General features: G+C 40.1%; 1 protein-coding gene across 1 annotated transcript in view; it reads right to left on the reverse strand.

Annotated features, from left to right (window-relative positions):
• The window catches only part of efna3a (ephrin-A3a), a 78,676-nt gene that overhangs the window by 2,839 nt on the left and 49,727 nt on the right, over window positions 1-26,110 (reverse strand). The window contains exons 2-4 of the mRNA XM_059350383.1: window positions 12,547-12,848; window positions 12,201-12,266; window positions 10,555-10,632 (exon numbers count right to left, since the gene is read on the reverse strand). Of these exons, the coding sequence (XP_059206366.1) occupies window positions 10,555-10,632; window positions 12,201-12,266; window positions 12,547-12,848 (446 nt within the window). The remainder of the gene's footprint in view (window positions 1-10,554; window positions 10,633-12,200; window positions 12,267-12,546; window positions 12,849-26,110) is intronic.

Consider the following 26,110-nt stretch of genomic DNA (forward strand, 5'->3'; position numbering starts at 1 on the left):
ACTGAGTCATTATGCTCTGTCTCGACATAATGTTTCCCATTATATCTAGAGGGTTATTACACGCCAAAATAAAGCAAAAGGAGCCAAACAGCTCTGTTGCTTACACAAATATAAGAACAGCCTGGGCCGCCTGCATTGAGATGTTTCTATAAAGTAATCCAGCTAAGTGCAGAAGAAAGCTGTGCGTCAGACGCATCAACTCACATCAGACAAAAAAGAGAGAGATGCAGGTAAAAGGATGAGTTTAAAGCCTTGAGATGGAATATACTGTTCTATTGTATCATTACGACATTATGTGGGTTTAACAGCTTTAAATTGCGCTGGAAAGAGAAAAAGTAGTTGTTTTGATACAAGAAAGGATATTCAGGAAGGCAATCCAGGCCAAGACTAGTGGGCAATAGATCAATAATATATCAATATTGTAAGACTGTGAGACTGATAGTTCATGCTCATCAACAAGGCCAAAGACCCCCCCCCCCCTATACATTACATTAACGTAATGCACAGCTACCAGACCTTATCCTGCACATTGCAAATATTAATACTGTGAACTTTGCAGAGCTCCTTCCATCATTTAAATAATTCCATAATTCAACAAATTGTTTCCACTGTTTATATATATATTATATATTGTTTATACATCTATATATTTATTTTCTGACTAACATTAACTAACATTAATTATGTGCAATAACATTTTCAACTCAATGGACTATATTATGTTCATTATCATTATCATGTGCAATATATCTGTATATTACATCCTGCCATGTCATCTGCACTCTACTCACTTTACTCCTTAGACACTTTTCCTCCTTAGACAATTTTTTGTTTTGTTTTTATGTTTATGTTGTTATTGTTACCTATTTTGGTCATTGTTTTTCTTATCCTCTATTATCCTATATTGTGATTGTTTTTGTAATTTTTGGAGCAATCTGGAACCAGAATTTCGGGATTAATAAAGTTGTATCTTGTCTTATCTTATCTCTTATCTCATCTTTATATATTTTTGAATATTTTTTGTATGTTGACTTTTTCTATTCTTCATATTTTCTATTTAAGCTGCTGTTTTTTGACTGAAGTACTTGTTTCCCTAATATATACCTATATTGTAGTACTTTCTTTGTTTTTTTTCGCTCTCATGCACCAACACACCAAAGCAAACTCCTTATATGTGAAAACCTACGTGGCAATAAAAACGATTCTGATTCTGATCCTTGTCATAGATATTGGATATTGTTACATGGTGTTAGTAAAAAAGCCCGGGCAGAAAGAGGAGATGAAGCCGTTGTTGTCTTGTAATTGAAGCTAATAACCTGTTGCTAATAGGTTTAATCTCATCATTGAGCTGCTATTAATGCCGGGCTACATTTATCAATTGGTCCAAGTCATTGTGTTCCACTGAATCGGGTTACGAAATATGATTTTGTTAATTCATAAACAGTAACATTACTCTCTACATAAGTAGCACACTTAATTTATTGGGCATCTCAAATAGATGCTGGGTAATGTTACTAGTTAAAATTACCATTGTTGTTATGTAACTTTCCAGATTGTTCGAGTTGTTTTTATTTGCCTTCCCGTAGTTACTCATCATTTCTACATTACCTATGATTAATTATCAAAAATGACATTCTGTTGATATTTGTGGAACAACAACAACCCTTTAATATTGTTGCAATAATAACAAATATTATGATAATACATTTTTTATTGTAAAAGGAAGGAAAAACTATTATAGTGGCTAAACCATTAAAAAGCCAATATGTTTTAGCCACTCTACATTCAGGCTTTTTAATATATCATTATTTGTTTAATAATATTTCATATATATTTTGGAGTGACTAGATTATTCCTGTTTCTACTATTTTTTCCCTATTTTCCAAGACACATTTCTGTTCTACAGTCTAATAAAAAGAGTAACCAGCTCTATTTTCCCCAAGAAACGATATACATACTTCATAAAATGTACCCAAAAAAACTAACAAAAAAATTTGTTTGTCAATCAAAATCTCATTACTTTTACTTTATTATGCTGTCATCATAACATCCTGTTGTGTAAAAAGTTCCAGCCGCCTTATCGTCTTCCATCAAATCAAACTGGCTTTCAAACAAATCAAATTAAGGAGCCAAGATGTCTCTGAAAAGCTGTTTCACCGTGACGTTAAAGCTTTGTCTGGAGTTGCTTACTATAATAGAGACAGTAATTGGTTGCAAGTAGAAACAAGGGATGTGATAAGAGATAACAGATAGAGACAACAATCACATGACAGCTGATGTTTCATGAATGTATGGAATTTTGTTGTTGCCGTCTCCGTCTGAGAGTAAAACCATCCGACCGCTCTGGTTTGTCCTGGTTGTGTGTGACTCTGGCCCACGTCACAGTTGTTCTTAACAAACACAAGGCATGTGTCTGTCTGTGGCGGTGACACACACAACACTGACACTCACACCGCAGTGCAGTGCACCGGGATGAACTCCAACAAAAAAAAAAAAAAAACTGTCAGTAAAGGCAGGAGGGAGAATATAAACCAGCACTGCCTCAGGTAGGGCCCACAGGTCACTGCAGGGCCTCGCACCATCCGGTTTGTCTCTCCAAAAAGGTTTCATGAGAGAAGCTGTGGCAGTAAAGTGTACGCTCAGTGACCAGAAGGAAACACAGAAGAAGTGCTCTCCCTTGTTTTTACATAAACAAGTCTGCAGCCACAGCTCCTCTCCTGAACTGAATCATTTCTTACAGGCTTTATTTGTGGGTGCCGAGAGCTTTGACAATCACAAAGCTGCACAATATGCGCCTCTTCAAAACCCTCGCTATTTAGGGAGACCGCCCTTGGAAGATGAATGTGGGGGACGTCTGGCGCTTCGGGCCATAACAAGTTATCAAAGGTCCACAATATGACACGAAGCACATCACAGTGCAATTGTGGGATACAGCAATCAATTTCCGTGCACACAATCGGGTGCAGTCTCGTCTGTATGGGGTTTAACAACAAACGGGGCAGCTCTCCTGTCCGCGCTAAAACTGCCCGAGGCGTTTACAGTGAGATAAGAAACATGAGCTGGAGACTGTCGATGAGTGGAAGGAGGTTGTCTGGTCCGATAAATCCTCATGCCAACTGCGCCATGATGGCGGCAGACTTGCAGTGATGCGTAAACAACACGAGGCGATGGACCCATCATGTGTGGTTACAGCTCTATAGGTCAGGGGGGAGGTGTAACAGTGTTGAGGGCATTCAACTGGCTTACACTCTTAATGCCATCTTCCTTCATAGCTACCTGGAGCTATATCCGTGAAAAAGAGAAACAGACAAAGGGCAACAAGCACGGAGATGAAATGAATGCAGCTGGGAGTTCCTTTAAGACCACAAACAGAATTAAACCTGAACTTGATTGTTTCCAGTAGTCGCTTTTGTTGCTTTTGTGTCAATTGGAAATGTTGTGATGGATACATCACTCATTACAGATTGATTACAACAAAAAACAACACAAAGAAAATTGCAAGGTGGTGACAGGTCTGTTGTTAAAGGGATTGTTTGGAGGTTGGGGTTGTATGGGGTACTTATCCATATCCAGTGTATTAACCACAGTAGACGGCTTCGGCACGCCCACAATATGAAGCAAGCAAGTGCACCAACACAGAGGTTAAGCAATGTGCTGCTGTGAATGGGGGCAGCAGTATAACATATTTAAGCCACCTAAAAATAGCTCCACCTAAAAAAATTATACCTTTTTCTATGCTGTCTTTCAAGCCACCAGACTCCATTCACAAAAACAGTGATTTTACCTCGAAAAGCATGGGAGCTGCTGGTTTACTGCTGCTTTGAGTGAATCATTTGTTCCTGTTATTGTGTGACTTCGGTGTTTTATAAAAGTTTTAACATGCATTTTTTTAATGAAAAAAGAGTGAATTATACCATGATCTGTGAGAGGTAAAGAACACCATTGCACTAAATATTGATTGAAATGGTTAGTAATGGAGTTATTAATGACAGATAAACAGTTTTTATTGGGATATTTTAGTTTCTGGACCTTTAGGTAATTGAAAATGCCTCTGGGTTATTGCTCCTGAAAAAACGAACAGAACAGGGTTAAAGGGTTAGTTCGGATTAACTAAATTGACATTATAACACAAAATATAAATGATCAGAGCAGCGGGAGACCAGCAACTCCTCTGTTCTGTGAGGTTAAATTACTATTTTTGTCAATGGAGTCTGGTGGCTTTGAAGAGAGCATGGATGAACATAACAGATTCAGTCAGAAATAACTTTCTGACAACGAGGTAAAGCAGTGAAAACACTCTAAATATATTGTGCACTTAAACTGAGGATTTTTGTAGATGGGGTTTTTTTTTAGGTAGCTAGTCTGTAGTCCACAGCGGTAGACTGCTTAGCTTCTGTGCCGATATTGCTGACCGTCATCTACTGTAGTTATTACACTGACTATAGATCATACAAACACTTCAAGAAATCTAAACTGTCCCTTTAAGTGTCCCCAGTGTTTCAGTTCTTCTGGTCACTGAGTTCACAGACTGCACATGTTGAATGGAATGTTTTGGTTTGCTTGGTGCATCGCAACTTTATCTTATGACTGATTTTGCAAAGATGTGCACATTACAAGCCACTCAGAACAGATGAATCAGGGGTGCCTGCGCCTGTTGATGCATCTTGAAATTAGCTTTTTACGGCTGTATTTTCTAGTCCGTGACCTTATTTATATTGCAGCCTGTAGCACTCCGCTGTTGCAGTAACTCAGTATAGGATGAAAGTGTTTAAGGGCAAGTATGTCACAGATGGAAAATGCAAAATCCAGCGTATACGAAGCTTTGCTGCAGGAAACTATAAGGTTATGATTCATTCAAGCAGAAAGACTGATGATGAACTCTTGTAGCAACAAGCCCTTCATTATAAGCTGCTCTGCTACAACTAATCTCTGCTCTGCTGCTATACACAACAGATGTGAGTTTCAAGGTGTTTGGAAAATTAAAATCATAAAAAAGATAAATCAAGTCAATTCACACTTAAAGGATGATTCCGGTTTATTACAGCTTCTTGTTTTTGTAGTTTATGTTCCATAGTGGACTCACCAGAGTAATTGCAGAGATATGGAAACACTTTCTAATGGGGCAACAAAGACAAGCAGTCAGATGATCAGACAGGTTGTAAACAAGCCAACAGCGTCCCATTTCACAAAAGTGATTCACAAAGTCTGCGTGTGCACAGATTGCAAATGGTGGCAGCGTCTCATTTCACAAATGATAAACTGTGATGATTACAGCAGACAGCTTGAGTTATTGTTTTGTTGTTGGCCTCCATTTTCTCTTCCAAGTTTGACTGACCTGGAGATTTGGTTAAATCACCCTATATATATATATATATATATATATATATACTTTACGTACTAAGTGTTTTTGGTTTCTACTAGAACATGTTTACTAGTCTAAATCTTCTCAATATTTCAATAAGAATATTTATTTTCTGGTAATTCAATAAATAATTAAATAGTGGTAAAGCCTGTTATATAATCCATGCTATACGTGAGCAAAACCTCTATGTTTCATATCAAAATGTCATCCAAACGACGAAATGACGAAAACAAGCTGCAACATAGTTCATCTGCTGATTTTTTGATCATGTAATACAAGATACAGAAAAATTATATTTAAAATATATTTCTATATTGTTTTGACAATATAAATATACACGGTTGCCCATAAATTTGGAATAGTTTTGTTTTAAGACACAGTCCTCTGTAAATTGTGGTTCATTAATTTCCATTGTGATATGTTATAAGAGATTGAATAATAAAGTTTTGAGAAGATATACACTTTATCTGTCAAGAATAAATCACATTGTCACAATCATTTCATGGAAAGAGGTAAAAATATTTGATTACAACTTCATGGGCGACTGTATATATCATCACATCACACAGCTTTAACATTTACATGCTTAAATGTAAAAAAAAGACAACAAAAAAACGTTTTTTCCCCATATCGTCAGTCTGAATTGACCTGTCTTTACACTCCATATGCTCTATTTTGGTGTCTGTCTCTTTAAGACCGCAGCATCTGCACTCTCAGCGTCTACGCACCATCATTATCATTCATTATACTTGTGACTAGGGCAGCCAAGTACCCCATTTATTTTGATTAATTCATTACAGAAAAAAAAACATTAATGCAAATTAATCACGCTATATGATGCCCTTTGACCCCATATGTCACTGCACACACAACGGTCCACAGAAGCTTTGCAGGATGATGGATGACAAAACTTTGTATGGCGGCCCAGTCATGGAAAATCTACATTTTAAAAAAACTGATGATATGAGCATCGTTCTGCGCATTTTCTGCAGGAGGAATTATCATGCCACTGCAGTATTTTAACCCTTAAATATCCCTTTAATGCAAAGCTCTTAGATGGTAGCTCAAACTAGCTAGCACAGTCGCCTTGATGCTACCGTGAGCGACATGTCTCGCCAAGCTTCACTCAAACAGGCGTTCAGACGCAGACGACCTGTGACAGATCAACCAACTCTTTCATTAAATAGATTACCATTAGCTGTAGGCCAATTTCAATTACAGAGGTCAGGATAATGGAGACTTTAGTGAAAAAACAGTTTAGGTGGGGGAAAAATCAATACAGCCTAGTATCGCAATATTTTGCGTGGCAATATTATATTGATTCATTGCTGCCAAGTATCTATATTTAGTGTTCGTATTTTTGCGATATTTTAGTTGTAGTATTTTATTTCATTTATTTTTATTTTGTATTTTATGTTTTATTTAATTTTTTCTCTATTTTTTTGTAATTTATTAGTATTTTATTTTATTTTATTTTAGTAGTATTTTCACCATTTTTTTTCTCCCAGAGGCCGTAGCGGGCTAACAGTTAGGAATATACTGGTGATAAAGAGGTATCATATGAAACTAGAAGATCTAAGTAATATATAATCATCACGTCGGGAAGTTGTAGAAATACCGCTGCAAAGGCCTTTTTTCTGTTTTATTCAAAGAAAGTCAGAGCAGTGAAGCTTAAAGTTGACGAAAGTTTGAGAAAATGCTGCAGTCGTCCATACATGTTTGCTATTAGTTCAGTTCAGTTTGACTTAATACTTTGTTGGTCAGTCTGTGGGTTTGACTCATTGTGGAGAAATAAAAAGACTGAAGTGAGATGAATAGACTGAGAATTGTCTCTTATTTGATAAAACAAGTCTTGATTTAATTTAATGTTGTGGATAAAAAAAGTAAATGAACAGTTAAATCGCAATATATTGTATCGCAATACTCACCATATCGTAAAATCCTTAAAATCTCAATAATATCGTATTGTGACTTAAGTATCGGGATAAAATCGTATTGTGGGGCTTCTGGGGATCCCCATCTCTAAAAAACGGTGATGTTGACCTTTAAAGTTTTCTCATAATTGATTCACTTATCTATCAAAATCTATTTGAAATGCTTCTCACAGCAAATATTAACATATACAGATCATTCAGATTAATTATCCACAAAGCATGTAATGAATTAGATTAATGTTCTAATCGCTTGACGGCCCTGGTTGTGACATCTCAACCTTACAGACGTCCTGACGGCGCGTTCAAAGGCACAGTGTCTGAATCCGAGCTGAGTGGATTCCTCTGTGCATGGAGCACTTTGACTCTTCTACAGTATTTATACAGCACAGAGACCTGCTTTATAATCCAAAAAGACGTGGAAATCTCACTTTTTAGCATATGGGACCTTATTATTACCCATAGAAATGATGGCTTGACGTACAAAAACAAGTTGTAATAGACTAGAATTATCCTTAAAACACCCTGTTGAATAAGGAAAATGTGACATATAAGCAAAGCTAATAATAAAGTAACGAGGATGACAGCAAGTCCAAACATATGTGGAGAGAGATGGACAGATTTGTTGATGCTAAGCCAGTCTGTGGGCTGGTCTGGTCCTGAGGGTGAGTCAGAGAGTGGGTGTCCAGCGGTCAGCAGGGCCATCAGGGTACGAGTTGTTTTTAACTATGTGTGTGTGTGCATAAATCTGTGTGTCCTCATTTTGTTATTCTTCCAAATGTATTCAGCAAAATGCATCACAATGCTAGCGGCAATGACTTTTTATGATTCCCTGCCAGTGTGTGTGTTTTTTTAATGTATTAAATTCTATGTAAGCTCGAGCCTGAGTTACTGCTGAGCAATTCGCCCACCACTGAGCTTTTCTTTCTTCCTCTGCCCCTTCTCTCCGCTCCCCCCCTTTCTCTGCCCCCACTCTGGTTTTATCTCTTTTTCTGCCTGTTTCTCGCTCTCTCTGCCTTATCTGTCCCTCTCTCTGTCAGCCTTTCTCCTGCTGCATTTCTCTTTCACTGCCTCCTTCCTGTCTTTTATCCCTCTGACTTTCTCTGTCTCGCTGTGTCTCTCCAGCCTCCCTCTCTCCCCCCGTCTGTCTTTTTTTCTTCTCTTTCTCTCTGTTTTCTGCCCTCTCACTCTCCCTCTGAAGGTACTCGTTGCTGATGGCTCAAGAGCTCTCTACGCTCCGTCTCTGCTGGTCTCAGTTTCCATCTCAGGCAGGTCACACTCTCTTAGCCCTCGTCACAGACTGCCCACAGCTCCCAGAAACAAGCATACTAAATGATTCCCGGCAAGAGGCTTCTGTGAGAAAGAAAAATAGAGGGTTTATGTAACCACTCAGCTGCACAATTGACTTGCTCGCTGACATGTTTTCTCTTTAGGTAAACATGGAGCTTTTTCCTCCTTACAAGACCTCTGTTGACCTTGGCAAGTTTACCTGTATGTGTGTGAGCCACATCAGAAAAGATAAAGGTTTTTTTAAAATATATATATATAGCACATTCTGATTATTATATGTCGAATCAATCCAATACTCTTCTTAGTACGGCACAAATATTTAATCTGTTTACCTCACTGTGTGCAACTCATCCAAATAATCTTTATACAAGTCAGCATGTCAGCATGAGGCCTTGGTTTGCTGTGACATCCTGTCCTGATGTGGCCTGGGTGCCTGATTGCTTCAATACTAACAAGTATGCAAATGCATTGTAATTCAATACCACATTTTAATACCCGAGGAGTAAATCTCATCAGTGACACTGAGCCAATTAGCATGTAGCATGCTTGCACTAAGATGTAATAATGCTGGTGATTGGTTGTTTAATGCTACACGTCGTACAGGCATGCAGAAAAAAAAGTCCATTCAAAACAAGAACTGCAAGTTGTGCTGTTTCTCACTGGAGAGATTCTACAGACTAATGCAAAGTTGTTCTGCATTTTGCTGAACATGATTCGATTACTGTCAGACTCAAGTGATACGCGTGTTTCTGATGATACGCTCCACTTCTTTTCTTATTACCCGAGTGCTGGTCCCACAAATAACGTACGTCACATATTTTGCCAGCTTCACAGCCTCTGTTGCTACCTCTGAAGAAGGTACAGAGCAGGGATCACTTGGTCCCCCATCACGCCTCTGGGACGTTCAGACTGAAGGCGGAACATCACAGATGTGTGAATATCGTGGCTACAAACTGCAGTCGCAAATCGGCTAATTTGAGTTGCATAGTTGTGAAAATTGTTGTAATTTCTGTTTGTTAAAATATATTTTATAAAATTGCTATGGAACTAATGCCACTATTTTATATTGTAAATTGTTAATACTTTATTATATTTTTTACTTGTTTATTTGTTAATACCTAATATCTTTCTAGCTTATACTGCTGTTTACTATTTCATTTTTATTTTTTTGCTATCCACTTTGCTGCTGTAACTCTTGAAATTTCCCCGTTGTGGGACTAATAAAGGAAATCTTAATCTGCATTTTATAATGACACTGGTGAATGAAATAAGGTCAGTTTTGTTCTCCAAAGCCATTTCAACATATTGAGTTGGTGTTTCCCTGTTTTTTTTTCTGATTATTGTGTTCTCATGATAGCCAAAACTAAGAAAATAAACCCAAATTATAATGAAATGAAATAACCCTTTACTACAGTATGAGGTCAGAATAGATAACTATGGAGGGTCAAAAAAATCATACTAGTGCATCAGATACTGATAGCCACATGCACATTTTAGTGGGATTTTAGAGTCAGTAGGCTGGGGGGAATTTTCTTTTCTTTGGTGTACATTTCAAAAAGTAATCAGGGCATATCACCAGCAGTGATCTTGAAGATGACACTTTTTACACATAATATTTCATGGGTCTACTTTTCCATTGTGAAAGGGTTCTTTTGTTTACATGCAAACTGACACATATTCCCATACATGAGAAAAAAAGTGTATGTCACTGCTGCTGACTCACAAAAGCTGAATTGTTCATGGTCTTCCCCGTATTTCCCAATTCTCAAGAGCAGAAAATAAAGTTTTACTCATCACCCAGCTACAGCCTGGGGATTTTTTTTTTGCTCACCATAGAATAAAACAAACTAACAAATGGTTTGTTGCCTTTCCACAATGATTGGTACACAAATCAAGCTTTGCAGCCGCAGCCAAATATTGACCAGCATCTGGCAACTGGCTGCTGCTCATTTTCAGCTCAGAGTCACTCACCAATGTTGTGTATTTTGATGTTTGGCCTGACTGTGTAGTCGGGAGAGGTCTGACTGGAGTCATCATCTGCCTGGGAAACTGAGGAACACACCGCATACACACAGAAAAAAAGGAGGGAGAAAGAAAAAGCAGAGCAGAAGGGGGAAAAACAGAGAGACAGGGAGAGAAAACACCTCATTAAAATGACAAGACTGGGTAAAATGTGCATTTTAGGCACCACTAAATTGTATACACATATAGCAGAGAGCGGAGCAGTTGGTGTGCTCCTGCCACTGAGGAAGAATGAATCCTGGACGGAGAAGATTAAATGCATTGGGAACCAGTGGACAGAAATCATTTTTTACATTTGCTGTTGGTCTAGACATAGAATTACATCCAGTGTTCATTGCCAAATTATCCATGAATGACTGATGTGTGGGTTTGGTGATGTGCATATCTCTTTTGTGTGTTTTTTTCTTCCCCTTCTTTTTCTTAAAAATTAAACATGTGTGAGCCTATGATTCTGATCTCAGGCTAAAATAGCATTCACAGAGAATTTACATAGAAGCTGGTAGCAATCAAGTTGCTGCTTCTTGGCAGATGCAAAGCATATGTCATGAATATTCACATCTCTCTTATGTTAAAGGCTTGTAAGGGTTAAAATGGGAGACACGCAGAGAAGACGAAAAAACGGTCTGGAGGCAGCTGAAATCAACAGCTTTTTTGATAGCAAGCTGTTAAAATGACCTTGCTGAGTAAAGGTTGTGGATTGTAAACTGACTAAATGCACCGGTGCACACATAGCCATTCATACACACACACACACACACACACACACACACACACACACACACACATATATTAAAAAGATTTACAGCCAACAAACTACCATGCACACATGCTCTAACTCCTACACCTCGAACACACACGGCGAGCACACAAACACACAGAAGCAAACGGAGGCGTGGTAGACACATCAATAGATTAGCCGTGACACCGGGATGGGGGGGTGGGTGTTAAGGTGATGTGTACACAGGGGCTGACACTGGCCTGAGTGTGGGATGTATTAGTGCTGACAAGGTTAGAGGAGAGGGGGAGGCTTTCAGCACTGGGCTCCCTGATCAAAGGCCTGCAGGGGAGAGAGCAGGCTACCAGGGTAAAAATAACACACACACTATACAGGGCAGCAGGCATCAGAGAGCCAGAAAGAGAGAAGAAGGGATAGACAGCGGGGGAGAGGACGAGGAGAGGGAGGAGGTGGTCAAGAGAGCCGGGTGAGAGAGGGATAGGGAGTGACAGAGAGGGCTGAATCTTGCAGCTGAATCATTTTTACATCTTTTGTACGGCTTCACAGAGAGAGAGAAAGAGAGAGAGCATTACTGTAATAGCACTGAGACAGAGAATAACATTAAGCCATCACTCTCAAAGCGCCGCTTCCAGGGGAAAGACGCCATCATCAAAACCCCGCTAAGACAGCAGCGCGGCAGAAAAGCCTCTCTCTGAGACGAGACTGTCAGATCTTAGTTTTCTGTCTGTTTCTCTTTGTCTCCGCGTTCAGGAAGGTACAAAGAGGTAGAAGAGGAGAGGAAAGTGGAGATTAGGTGACACAGGAGGAGAGGTAATGGTGTGAGAGTGGGAGAGACTTGTGGAGGTGAGGCGGGTCTCACCCGTGGAGCAGCAGACGTAGACCCTCAGTCTCAGGCAGCTGTGGCCGTGGTGGTGGGTAGGCGTGGCTGAAAAAACAGAGAGCAAACACACACATGTCAACCTTGTGCCCTCTGCAGGCCGCACCGCCGTCAGCAAGCAGCTGTGCAAACTGCAGAGCAAACTGCAGAGCTGCATGTGAGCAGTCCTCAGCTGAACTTCCAGAATCTATTAGCAAACACCCACACGCCATCAATACATGTGGGTGACAGCAGCTGAAGAGAAGATATTACGATATTGGATGCTCAGCACTCTGAGGCTTTTATTCTGCCCATCACAATAAATCAGCGTCTCACTGGCCTGACTCACAGATGTAGTAGTACTCCTGGCCCACGTTGAACTCGTAGCCCAGCGAGAAGGCGCTGTAACGCTGGAACTTCTCAGAGAACTTGATGGGAGCGTGGGGTGCGTGGGGCCGGTTGCACTCCCAGCGCTTGAAGCCCAGCTGGGGGTCGCAGGTGCGGTAGCCGCGGTAGCTGACCATGTAGAGGATGTACTGCTCGGCCACGGTGCGCTCTAACGTCCCCCTCTGGGTGGTGTTGTAGTGCGGGCAGTAGATGTCCAGGTAGTCATTGACGCTGACCTGCACCGTGTAGCCCTCCCTCCGCAGCCTGAGAGAAAGACACAGACAGAATATGGATAAGTAACTGGGCCTGCAAATAAATAGTTCAATTGTTTTCATGATCTGGTTGGAAGGAATAGATCCAATCACAAGGTTTGTTTACTATAACTTGCAGGTAGAAAGATAAACTTTATTTTTCTTCTAAAAGGCATGCTTGATGCTTTCATATCTCTCAATAATTGCACAGTTTTCTAATTTACATGATGGGCTACAGAGTCAAGAAATGACAGTTTGTCGCTCCAGGGTGGAGTTGTTTTATCAAAGAAGCTAAATAGCTGAAGAGGAAAAGCCAAGATGCCAGATGGGTGGGACGACCACGGTTATATTCAGACAACCACTGTTGGAAATCACTTCCCCCAGACAGGAAAAGTCCCATATTGACACCTCACGGAACTTGTTGTTTTTATGCTTCACAAACAAACAATATATAACATTTAGGGCCATCTGTTTGGCCCCGTTTCCAGTCTTTATGCTAAGCTAAGCTAACTATCTCCTGGCTGCAGCTTCATATTGAATGGACACATGTAAAAGTGATGTCAATCTTCTCGTCAAACGCAATTAAAGGTGAACACAAAATAAATTGAGATTTCAATGTTATTTTTGTTTGTGACCATGTCTTACTCACTCTCAAAGCCAGAAGCCACAGAGGTTAGTCATCTTGTGATGTCAAGTATAAAGTCTGGAGCTGCTCCATAGATTTAGTTTAATTTAAAAAAATGTTGTGATGAAGTCAGAAATATGTTTTAGAACTCTATTTTGGGGGATTTTGCGGAGAGTCAGGAAATGATATATGACCAACAAAAGAAGCACTTTTTTTGAGGACATCAAAAATATGAGTTTAAGCACTCTAGTTTTTAGTTGTCTATGTGTATTAATATCTTTGGACTGTCTTAGACCATAGCAACATCATATATAAATCTAGAAAATAGCAGTAATTCCCCTCAAGATAACCTCCCAAAATGTTGAACTATTCCTTTAACCTCTCAATTTTCCTTACAATTAATCAATTGATTCCTCACTCAATATAATATCAGAAAACGATGAAAAATGCTTTCCCGAGATGTTTCACTGAAAAACAATAACATCACAATAAGGGCAGCAAACACTCAACGTAAAAGCAACACAAAAAGGCCTGAGAGCTGTAGACTTTTCCCTCAGCGCACATTAACGCCCTCTTCACTTCAGCAGAGAAACTATCACACCTTTCTCCCCCCTCTGCATATAAAAACACACATTTCCTCGCTAAATGCCTCGTGGCGAGTGCTGAGCACGGTGCTGAGAATGATAATCTGCACTCCTGTCTTTCCCCCTGAGCCAGCTGCGGGCCGGGTCATTGAGGCGGAAGGAGATCCTGTCAGTGGCGATGTATGCTCCGGCCGCAGGGGAACCAGCCTGTACACCGTACATATGATGGGCCGAGCTCCCCTGGCTACCACCGCTGATGGACGAGTATGCTGTTAGCAGGTAAGGAAGGCCACTCTAAGGTTGAACATGTGTGCGTGTGTGTGTGTGTGTGTGTGTGTGTGTGTGTGTGTGCGTGTGTGTGTGTGCGTGTGTGTGTGTGTGTGAGACAGCACAGTAACCCTTCTGCTGATTCAAGCCTCCTCACTGAACAACTGAGACGATGATGTGATGTGATTTCGCATTCAGCTGCCACGCTGTGATCTTCACTGTTTATAATACTAAGTATACTTATTATGTAAATTACACAATCTGTAATTAGACAAAGTAGAAGTCATTAGAAGGGCTCCTGCAGGTGAACTGATGAGATGGGAATTGTCCTTGGCTGCAGTGATGTGTAACAACCACACATGTAATGACTCCTTATTACCACTAGGTGGAGATATTGTGCTGTATTATGTTTAAACATTAAATTTCCTCTCTTTCTCCTTTGCACTCATTTTTTTCTCTCTCTCCTGGTTGTCTCCTCTTTCTTACACGTTTTCACATACAAAGGACACACACTTACACTTACACACACAATAATATATCACTGTGTATGCATTGTGCCTCACACACACACACACACGAAGCTGCTCACACAAACATGCACACATACGTTACTAGGTCAGGCCTCCAGAGAGATTATTATTCAATTACAAAATGTGGATCAGAAATGTCATAACACCTCTCTCCCTCTCTTTCTGTCTCGCCATCTCTCTCTTACAACTGTTCCTCTTTTCCACAATCTTCTCTCCTCTTCTCCTCCTCCTCCTCCTCATCTGCACCCCTTCTCTTCGTTTACACACATGCTGAGGCAGATGAATATCAATTCTCTTAACCAGTGTTCTTTTTGGGCCATCAATCTTATCTGTGCTTTCTATCCCCGCTGCTCAGATGTGAGATGACAGACTTTTGTCTTGCAGTGTTGCGGGAAGAGACAACACAGCTATGCTTCAAAGGGACTATATTTAGAGAGGGGGGTTGGTGGTGGAGGAGGAGGAGGAGGGGGAGGAGGGGAGTAAGTTTGAGATGGGGTGGGGAGGGGAGCAGAGATAGATAAAGCAGTACAATGGGTGTGGGATAGAGAGAATGGTAAGCAGATAGAGCGAAGATGAAAGTGGGAGAAAGAGAGGGTGTGTTGCATATGAAAACATGCCATGAGGAGAATCCTGGATGCGAGTGGCTTGTAAAAAGTCGGAGAGTGATGCAGTCATTGAGAAATAGGTGAGAGGATGGCGGCGTGCTGAATGCAAGCAAGCGGGGGGAAAAGCGTGTGTGTGTGTGTGTGTGTGTGTGTGTGTGTGTGTGTGTGTGTTTGAACAAATGCAACTAACTCACCGGCGTTGCATTTGTTTATGTTTTAGGATTTAACAGCTGGAAAGACAGAAAACTATGTATGAATGAGGCGTAACTAACATGGACGATTATAACAATCGATTTTGTGGCTTGAGTTCACAAACTGGGGAATTTAGTGCTCCAATGATTCATCTTTAGAGGTGAGTTGACTAATCAATGAGTTGAAAGATAATTGCCAGCTGTTATAAGAATCTTTTAGGGCCAAAATGTCAGAAAAAGCTGTTTCCAGCCTTTCAAATATGGAGTATTACATCATATTAAACTGAATTGCCCCTCTAAAATAACATCATCTTGGACATTTTATGATGAATCCTTTTTTTTTTTTTTTTATAAAAAAAATTGGCAGATTCATTTATTTTAAAAAAAGAATAATCAGTCACAGCTGTATTTATTATCAATATTTTTAAAAAAATAATCTACTGAATTTTAAGTCTCTAAAATGTCAGGAGGTGGTAAAATAAATGAACATTTCAGTCTCATAAAGCCATTGGTGGCGTCTGCAAGTTGCTTGTGTTGTTCAATCCAGTCCAAAAATGTAACATTTTCAGTGACAAAGACTGAATAAAGAAGCAAATCATCACATCTGAGCAGCATATTTAGGAGTTTTCTATCGTCTTTGCTTGGTTAATAACTTCAAGGTGACATATTATGCTTATTTCCAGGTTTATACTTTCAACAAGAAAATGTTTTACATGTTTTTATGTTCAAAAGACACAATGTTTACCATACACTGTCCGTCTGAATATACCTGTTTTTCCATTAGATTCTAGAGTCTATTTAAGCCCCGCTCACCAAAATGCTCACTCTGATCCGATTGGGTTGCAAGAGAAATAGGATCCCAGCCCTTGGCCACAGCTATTTTACACCAGGCTTTAATGCCATAGCAGTTAAGGTTGTGGTCAGGGATTGGGGTAAATTACTACTTTACGTTTCGATAATAAAGAGCAGAGTAATGAAAAACTAGGGTCCCAGAAACACAGTCCTTAAACTGCAGCCTCAGGAACCGTAGAAACATGCTACTCAAAATATGGCATTTCTTTGCAAAATTAGTTCCCAATGTGTGTAAATATACTCGCTTAATCTGAATATCTTGTTGAATCTCATGTTTTCTGATCTAGCCTGTCCACAAAAATAATGTGTGGGTTGGTGATGACTCCAGATACCCAATGTGGGTGCACAAGCACTGAAAAAAGTTCGTTTTTCATCATATGTCACCTTCAGATAATTACCAGTAATTGGTTATTAATATTGTTGATTCATTTTGGTTTCAGCTCTGGATGAACATGCAACTCTGTCACTTCACTGTTTACTGTTAGTCCTCACTACAGGCAGCAACACAGCAGGAGGTTCATTTATTCCCATGGTAAAGTCAGCAATAGAGGAAGAAGAAAGGAAGAAAAGGAGGAAAAATGACTCTGAAGGAAGAAGAGAAGGTAAGGTGGTGCAGAAGAGAGAGAAAAAAAGCAGCAGACTAAAAGGGTGGAGTGAGAAGAACAGGCTGGCTGGGTGAGAGGAGTCCCTCTAGGTGTTCGCCGTTATATAAGCAGTCCACTTAGTGGCACAAGACAGAAAGGTTGCAGGGCAGGGAGGAATGGAGGGAGGAGAGGAGAGAGGAAACAGACGAAGGGGGTGAGAGGAGATTTAATAAGTTAGGGTGGGGGGAGGAGGGGGAGGAAAATGCATTGAATGATGACAACAAAGAGAAAGGCAGAGAACAGGAGGCAGAGGCCCAGACAGAGACATAGTGCTCCCCGGGGATGAACATATATGTGGTAAAAGTGCATAAAAAAGACTGATGGCTCTCATTCTCTCGTTGTCTCTCTTTTCCTGCAGCCCGTTCCCTCTCTCTCTCTCTCTCTCTCTCTCTCTCCCCGACTCTCCTCCTCTCGTTCTGCTGTGCATTGTCTCTGTGCAGGTTTTGCTGTCTCATCATCATTTTCCTATGAGTGGGAGTGCGCAGCTAGTTAGTAAAGGCTGCACAAGCTGGTGAAGACTGCCAGGGGAGGCAGGTAGAGGCAGGGGAGAGAGAGGGAGAGAGGAGGAGGAGGAGGAGGAGGAGGAGGGGAGCGAGGAAGACAAAGATAGAACCACTGCACCTTTCACATCTGCGCTAAAAAGAGTCTTTGGAGAATACTGCCGGTATCAATAAATAACAATGGTAAGGTAGCGCTACAGCTAAAGACACTTAAAAACATACAGTGGACAGAAGCAGAGCATCTCCTGCAGCCACGGAAAATCTATAATACCTGTGGTTAAAAAAAAACAAACACCATAAAGTATAATTTGTAAGTTAAAAAAAGTCAGAATGTTTCCTTCACTTTCCACTCAAGATGCCAATCATCTTCTCCTTTGCTTCACCAAGCTTAAAATTAAAACAAATCCATGTCCCTCTGTCATTTTCCTGTATAATAACTCTGCCAGATAGCATCAAAGGATAACAGAAGAGCGCTGTGACTTTCAAGGAAAAATAATACCAGCGCAATTGTATTTGTGTTTTTTTTTTCTCCCACTGACATGAATGGATATGAAAAGTCTAAACCCACCAAGGTATTCTTCACAGTCTGAAGTTAGTGCTTTTTGTTCTGCTGCAGGTTCGCCCTACATTACTGCCAGAGGCTCCAACTGTTTTCAGAAATCCATTAAAAACAGCTGGAAGAGACAAGTTGTTGCTTTTGACAAACATAGTCCAACCTTGCAATATGAAAAAAAAAAAACAGTTATAGTTTTTGACTGTGGAGAAGAGAAAAAAACACTCGTGGGGTTCAGCTCTTCAGGTATTGATAGGTGTTGTAGAGAATAAAAATGACACCAGTATTTTCCTTTGCAAATGCGCAAATCAGCAGCTGTTAGAGGCTCACTTCTGTGGACTAAAAATCACAGGTGTGCACTGGAAAATGAAAGCGTCACATGAAAGCCAAATAGCTGTTGTGAAGGAAATTGCTTTATTACTTCCTATACTTTTCAAAAGCTCACTTTGTTTGGACAGATATTCCTTCTATTCAGTTTTCCTACAAAGATTCCAACAATTTGTTGTCCAACCTGCTTTATGTGCTTCGACATCTATCAAGCCGCTATGAAAAGGGATGCACGATATATGGGACACTTATATAAACATGTATTATCATTATATTTGCAATGCATCTACACACTTCAATACAGTAGCATGAAGTGTCAATACATATCAATACTCATCATTTTAAACTGTTTCAGTTAGGGATGGGAATAATTAATGGATGACAGATTAATGATCGTTAACAATTTGGTCGATCAGGTGGAATATTTAATCAATCTGTGTATTTTTTTAATTCTAATTGTATCTCTGACTCCGTATCAATACTCACTGAACTGAAACACGGCCGATAGTTCAGTGAATAAGTGTACGTGAATAAGCCAATGAACTTAGAATTAAGTTGGATAAAGCTTCAATTTGCAAAAAAACCACACAGAAATACAAGAGTATTAATTTGAGCAAAACTAGCTTACTGTATCATTCTTGCTAGCATGAATTACAAGGTTTAATTTGATCCAAAACTTATTTAAACACAAAACACATTTAAATATCCAAGATAACTGTAAAAACTAACCTTTATGATCGTCAGGAAGTCTCTTTTCATATATACAGTACTTGCCTATGTATGCATGTTTTATGGAATATGTATAAAAACATAGCAATTTATTGATTGTTAACGTTACAGATCCTCAAGTTGGCAGGTTTCTTCCAAACGCCCATCCCTAATATCAATGCTCATCATTTTAACTGCCTCATTGTTTAGAAATGGGTACCAGCTGTTTTTTCTGCGCTCTCTTTTCTCCAACAGTGAATTGACACACACCGCGCTGCAGTGCCCAAAATGGAAAAAGTTTAAACATTAATTTTAATGTTTAAACGTAATGTTGTCATTGCGTTGTTATATTTATCTTTTAATAAAAATCTAAAATATTATGCCCTGCATGTCATGTCAATTGTTGCCTGTGGTATTGGATATAAATATTTTTTTAAGATATTGCATCAAAGTTAGAAATTAGAAGTATCGTGACAACACTAGTAGGTGGCAGAATGCATCTTTAAAGTTTGTGATCCACCAATAAACAAATATTGAGTATTTAATACATTCACGTCATTTGAACTTTTAAGCAAAGTATGATTGTGAAGATATTTAACATACTTAAATAAAAACACATGAATAAAAATAATAATAATAATAATAATAATAATAGCAATGTCAGTTAAATTTGCTTCCATCAGATCTATTGAGTACTAAATCATTAATTTTTCCTCACTACGCATTAACCTTTCTTACCCTCAGGTGTGCATAAACTAAAGTTATGAACTTATTTTGAAACTATAAAAATGTATAAGTTAATTACTTATCAGTATTGGCCATGAGAAGCAGGTATCATTTCTGGCTGAAAAAAAATTAAACTAAATTATTAACAGCTCCTGTTTCAAAACAGCACAATGCAGTGAGTATGATTCAAGTTAGAGAATTGATTTTTGCATAAACTCTCTTGTCGCTGCAAACACTATCACACCCAGCACACCGGCGGTAAGTAATCTTTGTCTAATTAACAGTACAAGGTGTTTTTGGTGTCTGCATTTTTTTGTCATCACTTCTTTCCAAGATGGCTGCCATGAAAAATTAGTTCATTAAACTTTTTATTAAAGCAATTATGTAAAATCTTGTACGTCTACAGCGTCACTGTCTGGCTGAGTTGTAGAAGCTTCTCTCAGTAATGATGAGGTCAGCGTGGCATCATCAATGATGACCTTAAAAACACGTTCTCTGGGGTAATCAACATCAGCCTCATCAGGAGGATAAACTACCGATGCATGAAATGGTGTGACTTAAATGCCATTCGCCAATCGTCTGTTTACCACCGACAAGACTCCTCCGATCGAGTCCCCTGGCAGAGACGAGCTGGGCTCGGCTGTTTTTCTCCGTACCTCAGCACCAAAACTCATTAGTTGTGCACGCACACATGCGCACAAAGGACGCAGACAACCATCAAACATGCATGCGAGTGCACAGACACGCACGCAAACACAATATCTCCTGTGAGTCGTCACTGATTGAGTTAACGCCGCAATTAACGGCCCGCTTTACAATGTTTCGATCCAAAATGGAGGATTGAGGGAGAAACAAGTGCTGAGCCAGGCGGAGGGGGAAGAGGCGACGCTGCAACTCTCTTCCTTCACTATTAGACCACTGGGAGTCATCCACCAGTTTCATCCGCAACCTCTGTCCACTTTGGCCTCAGAGAAATTGAGGAACATTACCTTTTCATATTTACCCGTTCCTGTATAAACCTCCCCACGGCTTATTCCCCGGCCTTCCACCTTTGCTTCCCTCATTCGAGAAGCTCTGCCACATTTCTTTTCCTGGCCTTTATCTAATTCAGGAAAAAGCTTTGCAATAACGTTTTTAACATTTCCAGACACCTGCATCTGGAAGCTACATCACCTGCAGCATGTAGTTCTGCTGAAGAAATTACAAGCCCTGCTCAAGGACACCTTGATAGCAATTACCTCTTCAAGCCGATCACCTCAACAGCTGGCTGAGACTCACGAAATGTTAAAATTAAAGACTTATAAGTCATAAGTGAACATCAATTGTCATCAAATCCACAGCGTGCCCCACTTTCTGAGTAATGCTGAAATGCCAAAGCTTTCAAATGAAGTAATCACTTCAGTAATTAATTCATTTGTGTTGATGTCTGCTGGTCATGACATTTACACTGCACACCAACAACAATGAGGTGAAACAACTTCATAAATGCAACATTAAATGCTCAATAAACACGGAAAGTTATGGATTTCAGCTTTTAAGTGAAATTTTATTGATCTCCTATAAGCAAGATCTCTTCCCTTCCCCCTCTCAGTGGGAGGTCACAGTGCAGCCTCAGCTAAAGAACAGCATCCGGCAGCTCGCGGGGCAGATTCTTGCCGACGCAGGGGCTGAGAAATGGATCTTTGGGCTAACGGGCGGACTATCTGCTCACTATTCCACCCTGCGGTTGCGTTGCTTGGTGTCTCCGTCTCCCCCAGCCTCGCTCCGGGGCCCCCTTTAGTAAAGTGGGTGGGAAGGAGCTCGAGGGACCCGTTCAGAAATGTAAATTATTAGCCAACTTAACTGATGCAAATGCATCTATGAGAGGGGCGTGTGGTGCCACACATTAAAGGGATAGTTTGTGGGGTTGTATTATCCATAGTCAATGTGTTAACTACAGTAGATGGCGGTTGGCACGCTTCTAGTTAATAGAATCAGGCAGGACTACCGCTTTATCTCGCTGTCAGACAGCCTTGTCTAATTTTTGGAGAGGAACTGAAACTCTCTTCAAAGCCACCAGACTCCATTTCCAAAAACAGTAATTTTACCTTGCACAACACAGGAGTTGCTGGTCTACCGCTGCCTGGATTGACAAGTTTGTTTGTGTTTTTTTGTGTCTCTTGTGTTTGATAGAGTTAGTTCTGATTTACTTGAGCCACACAATAAGATAATCTAAACGACTGAAGCCGCGATAGACCAGCAACTCCTGTGGTCTGCAAGGTAAAATGAATCTTTATTTTTTTCAATGGAGTCTGGTACCTTTGAAAAAAGAATAGAACTTCAGTTCCACCAGTGTAAACTTAATAAGGGATGTCTGACGGCAAAGTTTAGCTTTACAAATATTCCAAATATAGTGTAGACTTAAATTAATATTGATTTCTTTAGGTGGCTAAAATATGTTTAGCTGCTACCAGTGTCCACAGCAGTGCTTTGCTTAGCTCCTATGTCTGCACTCCTGCCTGCTTCTCCAAACTGCAGACCACCACCTACTGTAGATAACACACTGACTATGGAAAGTAAGTACCTCATACAACCCCACTTCATAAATCGGACCCATCCCTTAAAGAAAGACAGAATTTCTGGCAGCACCACAGGATTTATAGTCCACGCTGGGGGAGGAGATGATGCAGCGATGAGTCAGGACTCCGGCCTCAGCTGGTGGTTAAACAGCACAGACTACAAATACATACAAGGTTCCCGATCTGGGGGTTTGGGACCCACCAAAGTGGAAGCACGATAATAAACAAGATGACAAACATAATAGCAATTCAGAAAGAAATGTCATCATCCGTTTGTAATTTTTCAAATAATTAATGAATGCATCCTTTTTGTCTCTAAAACATCAGGCAATGAAATGAAATCCCAAACATAATTTCTCACAGCCCAAGGGAGTGTCTGCAAATTGCTTGCTTTGTCTGACCAGCAGTCCAAAACCCAAATATATTCAGTTTACAATAATACAGAAGAGAGAAAAAGAAAGTGTTTTACGATCATGTGATATGTAAAGTAATGTTATTTCTGTATGCTGACATTAATATTTCAGCATTTTTCTCGTGAAATACTGCATACTTTGACCTCTTTAGGCCTCTAAAACCTATTAAAACAAAACAGTATAAAAAGTGTTTAAATGCTCAGAACTTGCATACATATGCAATGAGGTCATGAGAAGCCGTTGCTCCATTTTAAAGAGTTGCAAATAGAAAAACGCCAGGAGACTCTGGCCCAACGCAAAGGGCATATTGTGTTTGCTAGTTGGCTCAGCGGGCATCCTCCTTATTTGAATTGTTGCAGTGAGGGAAACAAAAGTGATCATGATCAACATAATAACATCATTGCCACAGCGCCAACCTCTGATTAAATCACTTGCAAAGCATTATGGGTTGCTGCCAGCTCATTCAGAGGAAATATGAACAGGCATAAATTCCATTGATTAATCTATGTGGCTTAAGCTGCTCTTTACTTTCGAGACATCCACAGAGGAAGTTTAAATATCAAACAGAAATATGGATGACACAGTTGAATATTAAACTGTGGCTCTCCTCCAACTAGACTCTTTGCATAAAATAAATGGAATACAGGCCACTAGGCGCATTTTTCCCCCTTTTATTGCAGTGAAATGTTTCCAAGGACCACTTGGGAATGTTTTTCTGGCTGGAGTTGGCCCCTGTGCTTTGGGCTTTGCATTGGTGTGGCAACTGAGACTGGCAGCGATACGGCTTAGTGAGCACTCAGATTCAGCAATTAAAGTCCATATTTTAATGGCTGTGCTTTAGTTTAATGCAACTGGGATTCTGAGTGGCTCAAATATATGTGCTATAGTATCGCTAATGTCAAAAAATCTAGTCATGGTGGAATTTTAATAAGAAAAAGACGAATGACACACAGAAGAGAATAAAACTCAAAATGGGGAAAAACTAATGCAAAGCCCTCTTCTTCTAATGTCAGAAACTCTTCAGAGGTTTCACGAGGTGATCTCAGGCCGCGGTCCTGAAATGTGGTCCATCCTGCTGAGTCCTTGGTGTGATTATATCCTGCGACAAGCCGTGATAACAAGGGTCCATCCCTCTCAAGGTGAGGCTCTAATTATATCTCACTATTAAAGGCTCGATCGCCCGCATCTGCTCTCTCTGTGAGCTCACTTCTCATTTACTGTCTCACATCCATCCCCCTCCTGCCTTCCGTTCACTGTTTATTCGACTTCACCGAATAATGTCATCAGATGATGAAAAGCTGGACTCATTCTCCTCTGTCATTCAACCAGTGCAGCCCGTTCTTCTGCAAAGGTCCCGCATTCATACGTGGATAATGGACCATACCAACAGTGTGGAAAATCACTATATGTGTGTTCAGGTCAGTATACTGCAAACAAGATTGAATTTGACATTTTCTCACGTTGTTGTAGGAGGGTATGTTCCCTAAAATGAAAAAGATAAGATTGTGCCAATGGTGTCCATGTTTTAATAACTTTTATCTATCTTCCAAAATGAGTGCCTTTCATTAACAGTTTTTCCAGAATGAATTCCATCACATTGACAAAACAGTGATCATTAAAAAAACCTGAATTCAATCAGTTTAATTTCTTTCAAAAACAGAAGAGAAATGTTATTCCAACACCAGATTTGATACATTCTGTATCTTCACCTGATGGACCTCAGGCCCATATGGTGCCTGCTGCAATATGGAATGTAAAATAAGTTTAAATCTAAATGAAAAAACAATGAATCATGTGCAAATGGGTCTTATTTAAACGATATATGGTGCATGATCTAAAGTGCATGGCAGATGGGCATCCAGGGTGTTTCAAACTTCACTTGTGCTTGTCAAAAGTACGGTGCAAGGGGCAGAGGGGTTGTATTTAGTCTCGTTTTCAATCATAGGTGTGTTTTGGGAATTAAATGAATTAACTGATCAGAGTGTCATCTCCCATTCCCTTTAAAAGCCCTGCACCTGGGGCACTGCTAGCTGGGTGGCAGATTTGGCAAATCAGATAAGTGAGTGGTTTTCTGCCTCTGGCATTTCCCAGTCCTCCGTCCCATCAACAACTCCATCTGACTGCATATGAGCAATGATAACCTATTTAACTGAGGAGGAGGAGGAGGAGGTGGAGGAGCGCTGTTGCAAGTCCCTGTGTGTAACAAGCAGATTGAACCCACCCATGTAAATGCATCTTACTGTCTGAATAATGGGTCCTTTAAATAGCAGGCAAATACTGCAACATTGCCTTTAGACCGGGTTTTTGTTAATCAATGGCTCAATCGCTTTCTGAAGATGCACCAACAACGTACAAAATCATAATATGGACTAGTAGCATATCTAAATTGCACATGACACAGTATTTGTTATGTCAAAAGACCATTATGAATTGCTTAAAGTATTGTGGTTCTCCAAGATGAAGAAAAAAATATTTGTTCAGTAGAAAAAAAAATCACAACATGATAATTTTTATACATATTTCACTGAAAATGTAACTAATAATGCAAAACTGGTCATTCCCGGGAGTGCCTTAAATCCTATGGCAACTGCAATATCAGTCAAAATAATTGCAATTAGATGTTTTTTCTAAATAATGCAGCCCTAACGACAACTGTGTTGGTCTGAACTAGCAATGACTGTTGCATCGTGCACCACACTGGCCAGGTGTAAGAAAGAGCCCATAGTGTAAGGTGTAAAATCATGATACAACCTGCTCTGTCTCTCACAATTTCTAATGAATGTGCTATAATACATTCATGGAGAAGCTGAAATGACACTGAAGCTGTTCAATCAACATTAACAATCAATGTCTTTTCACTTGGAATTTATTTTGACCGGAGGTGTGGGCAATCGAAGCCAAATGCAGCCCCTTCTTCCGTCACTGACCTGACATATTGCCAGTGAGAACACATCAATTTCTACATTTCCTCTGCAGTGTGCTGCCGCTTAAATGTAACGGGCGCTGGCCTTAGAGAGACCGAGCCGAGCAGACAGGCAGAGGGACAGAAAGCGAGATACCAGAGGGGGCTGTGTCACACAAAAGAAGCTCTCATCAAGATGAATTCTCCACAGCACACGCCCTCAGTGAGGGTGCCAGGCAGCTCCCGCGAGTCCGCCGTGGCCATGTCCAAAAACAAAGTGCTTATCTCAG

The sequence above is a fragment of the Centropristis striata genome, chromosome 14 (assembly GCF_030273125.1).
Source record: "Centropristis striata isolate RG_2023a ecotype Rhode Island chromosome 14, C.striata_1.0, whole genome shotgun sequence".
Taxonomy (NCBI): domain Eukaryota; kingdom Metazoa; phylum Chordata; class Actinopteri; order Perciformes; family Serranidae; genus Centropristis; species Centropristis striata.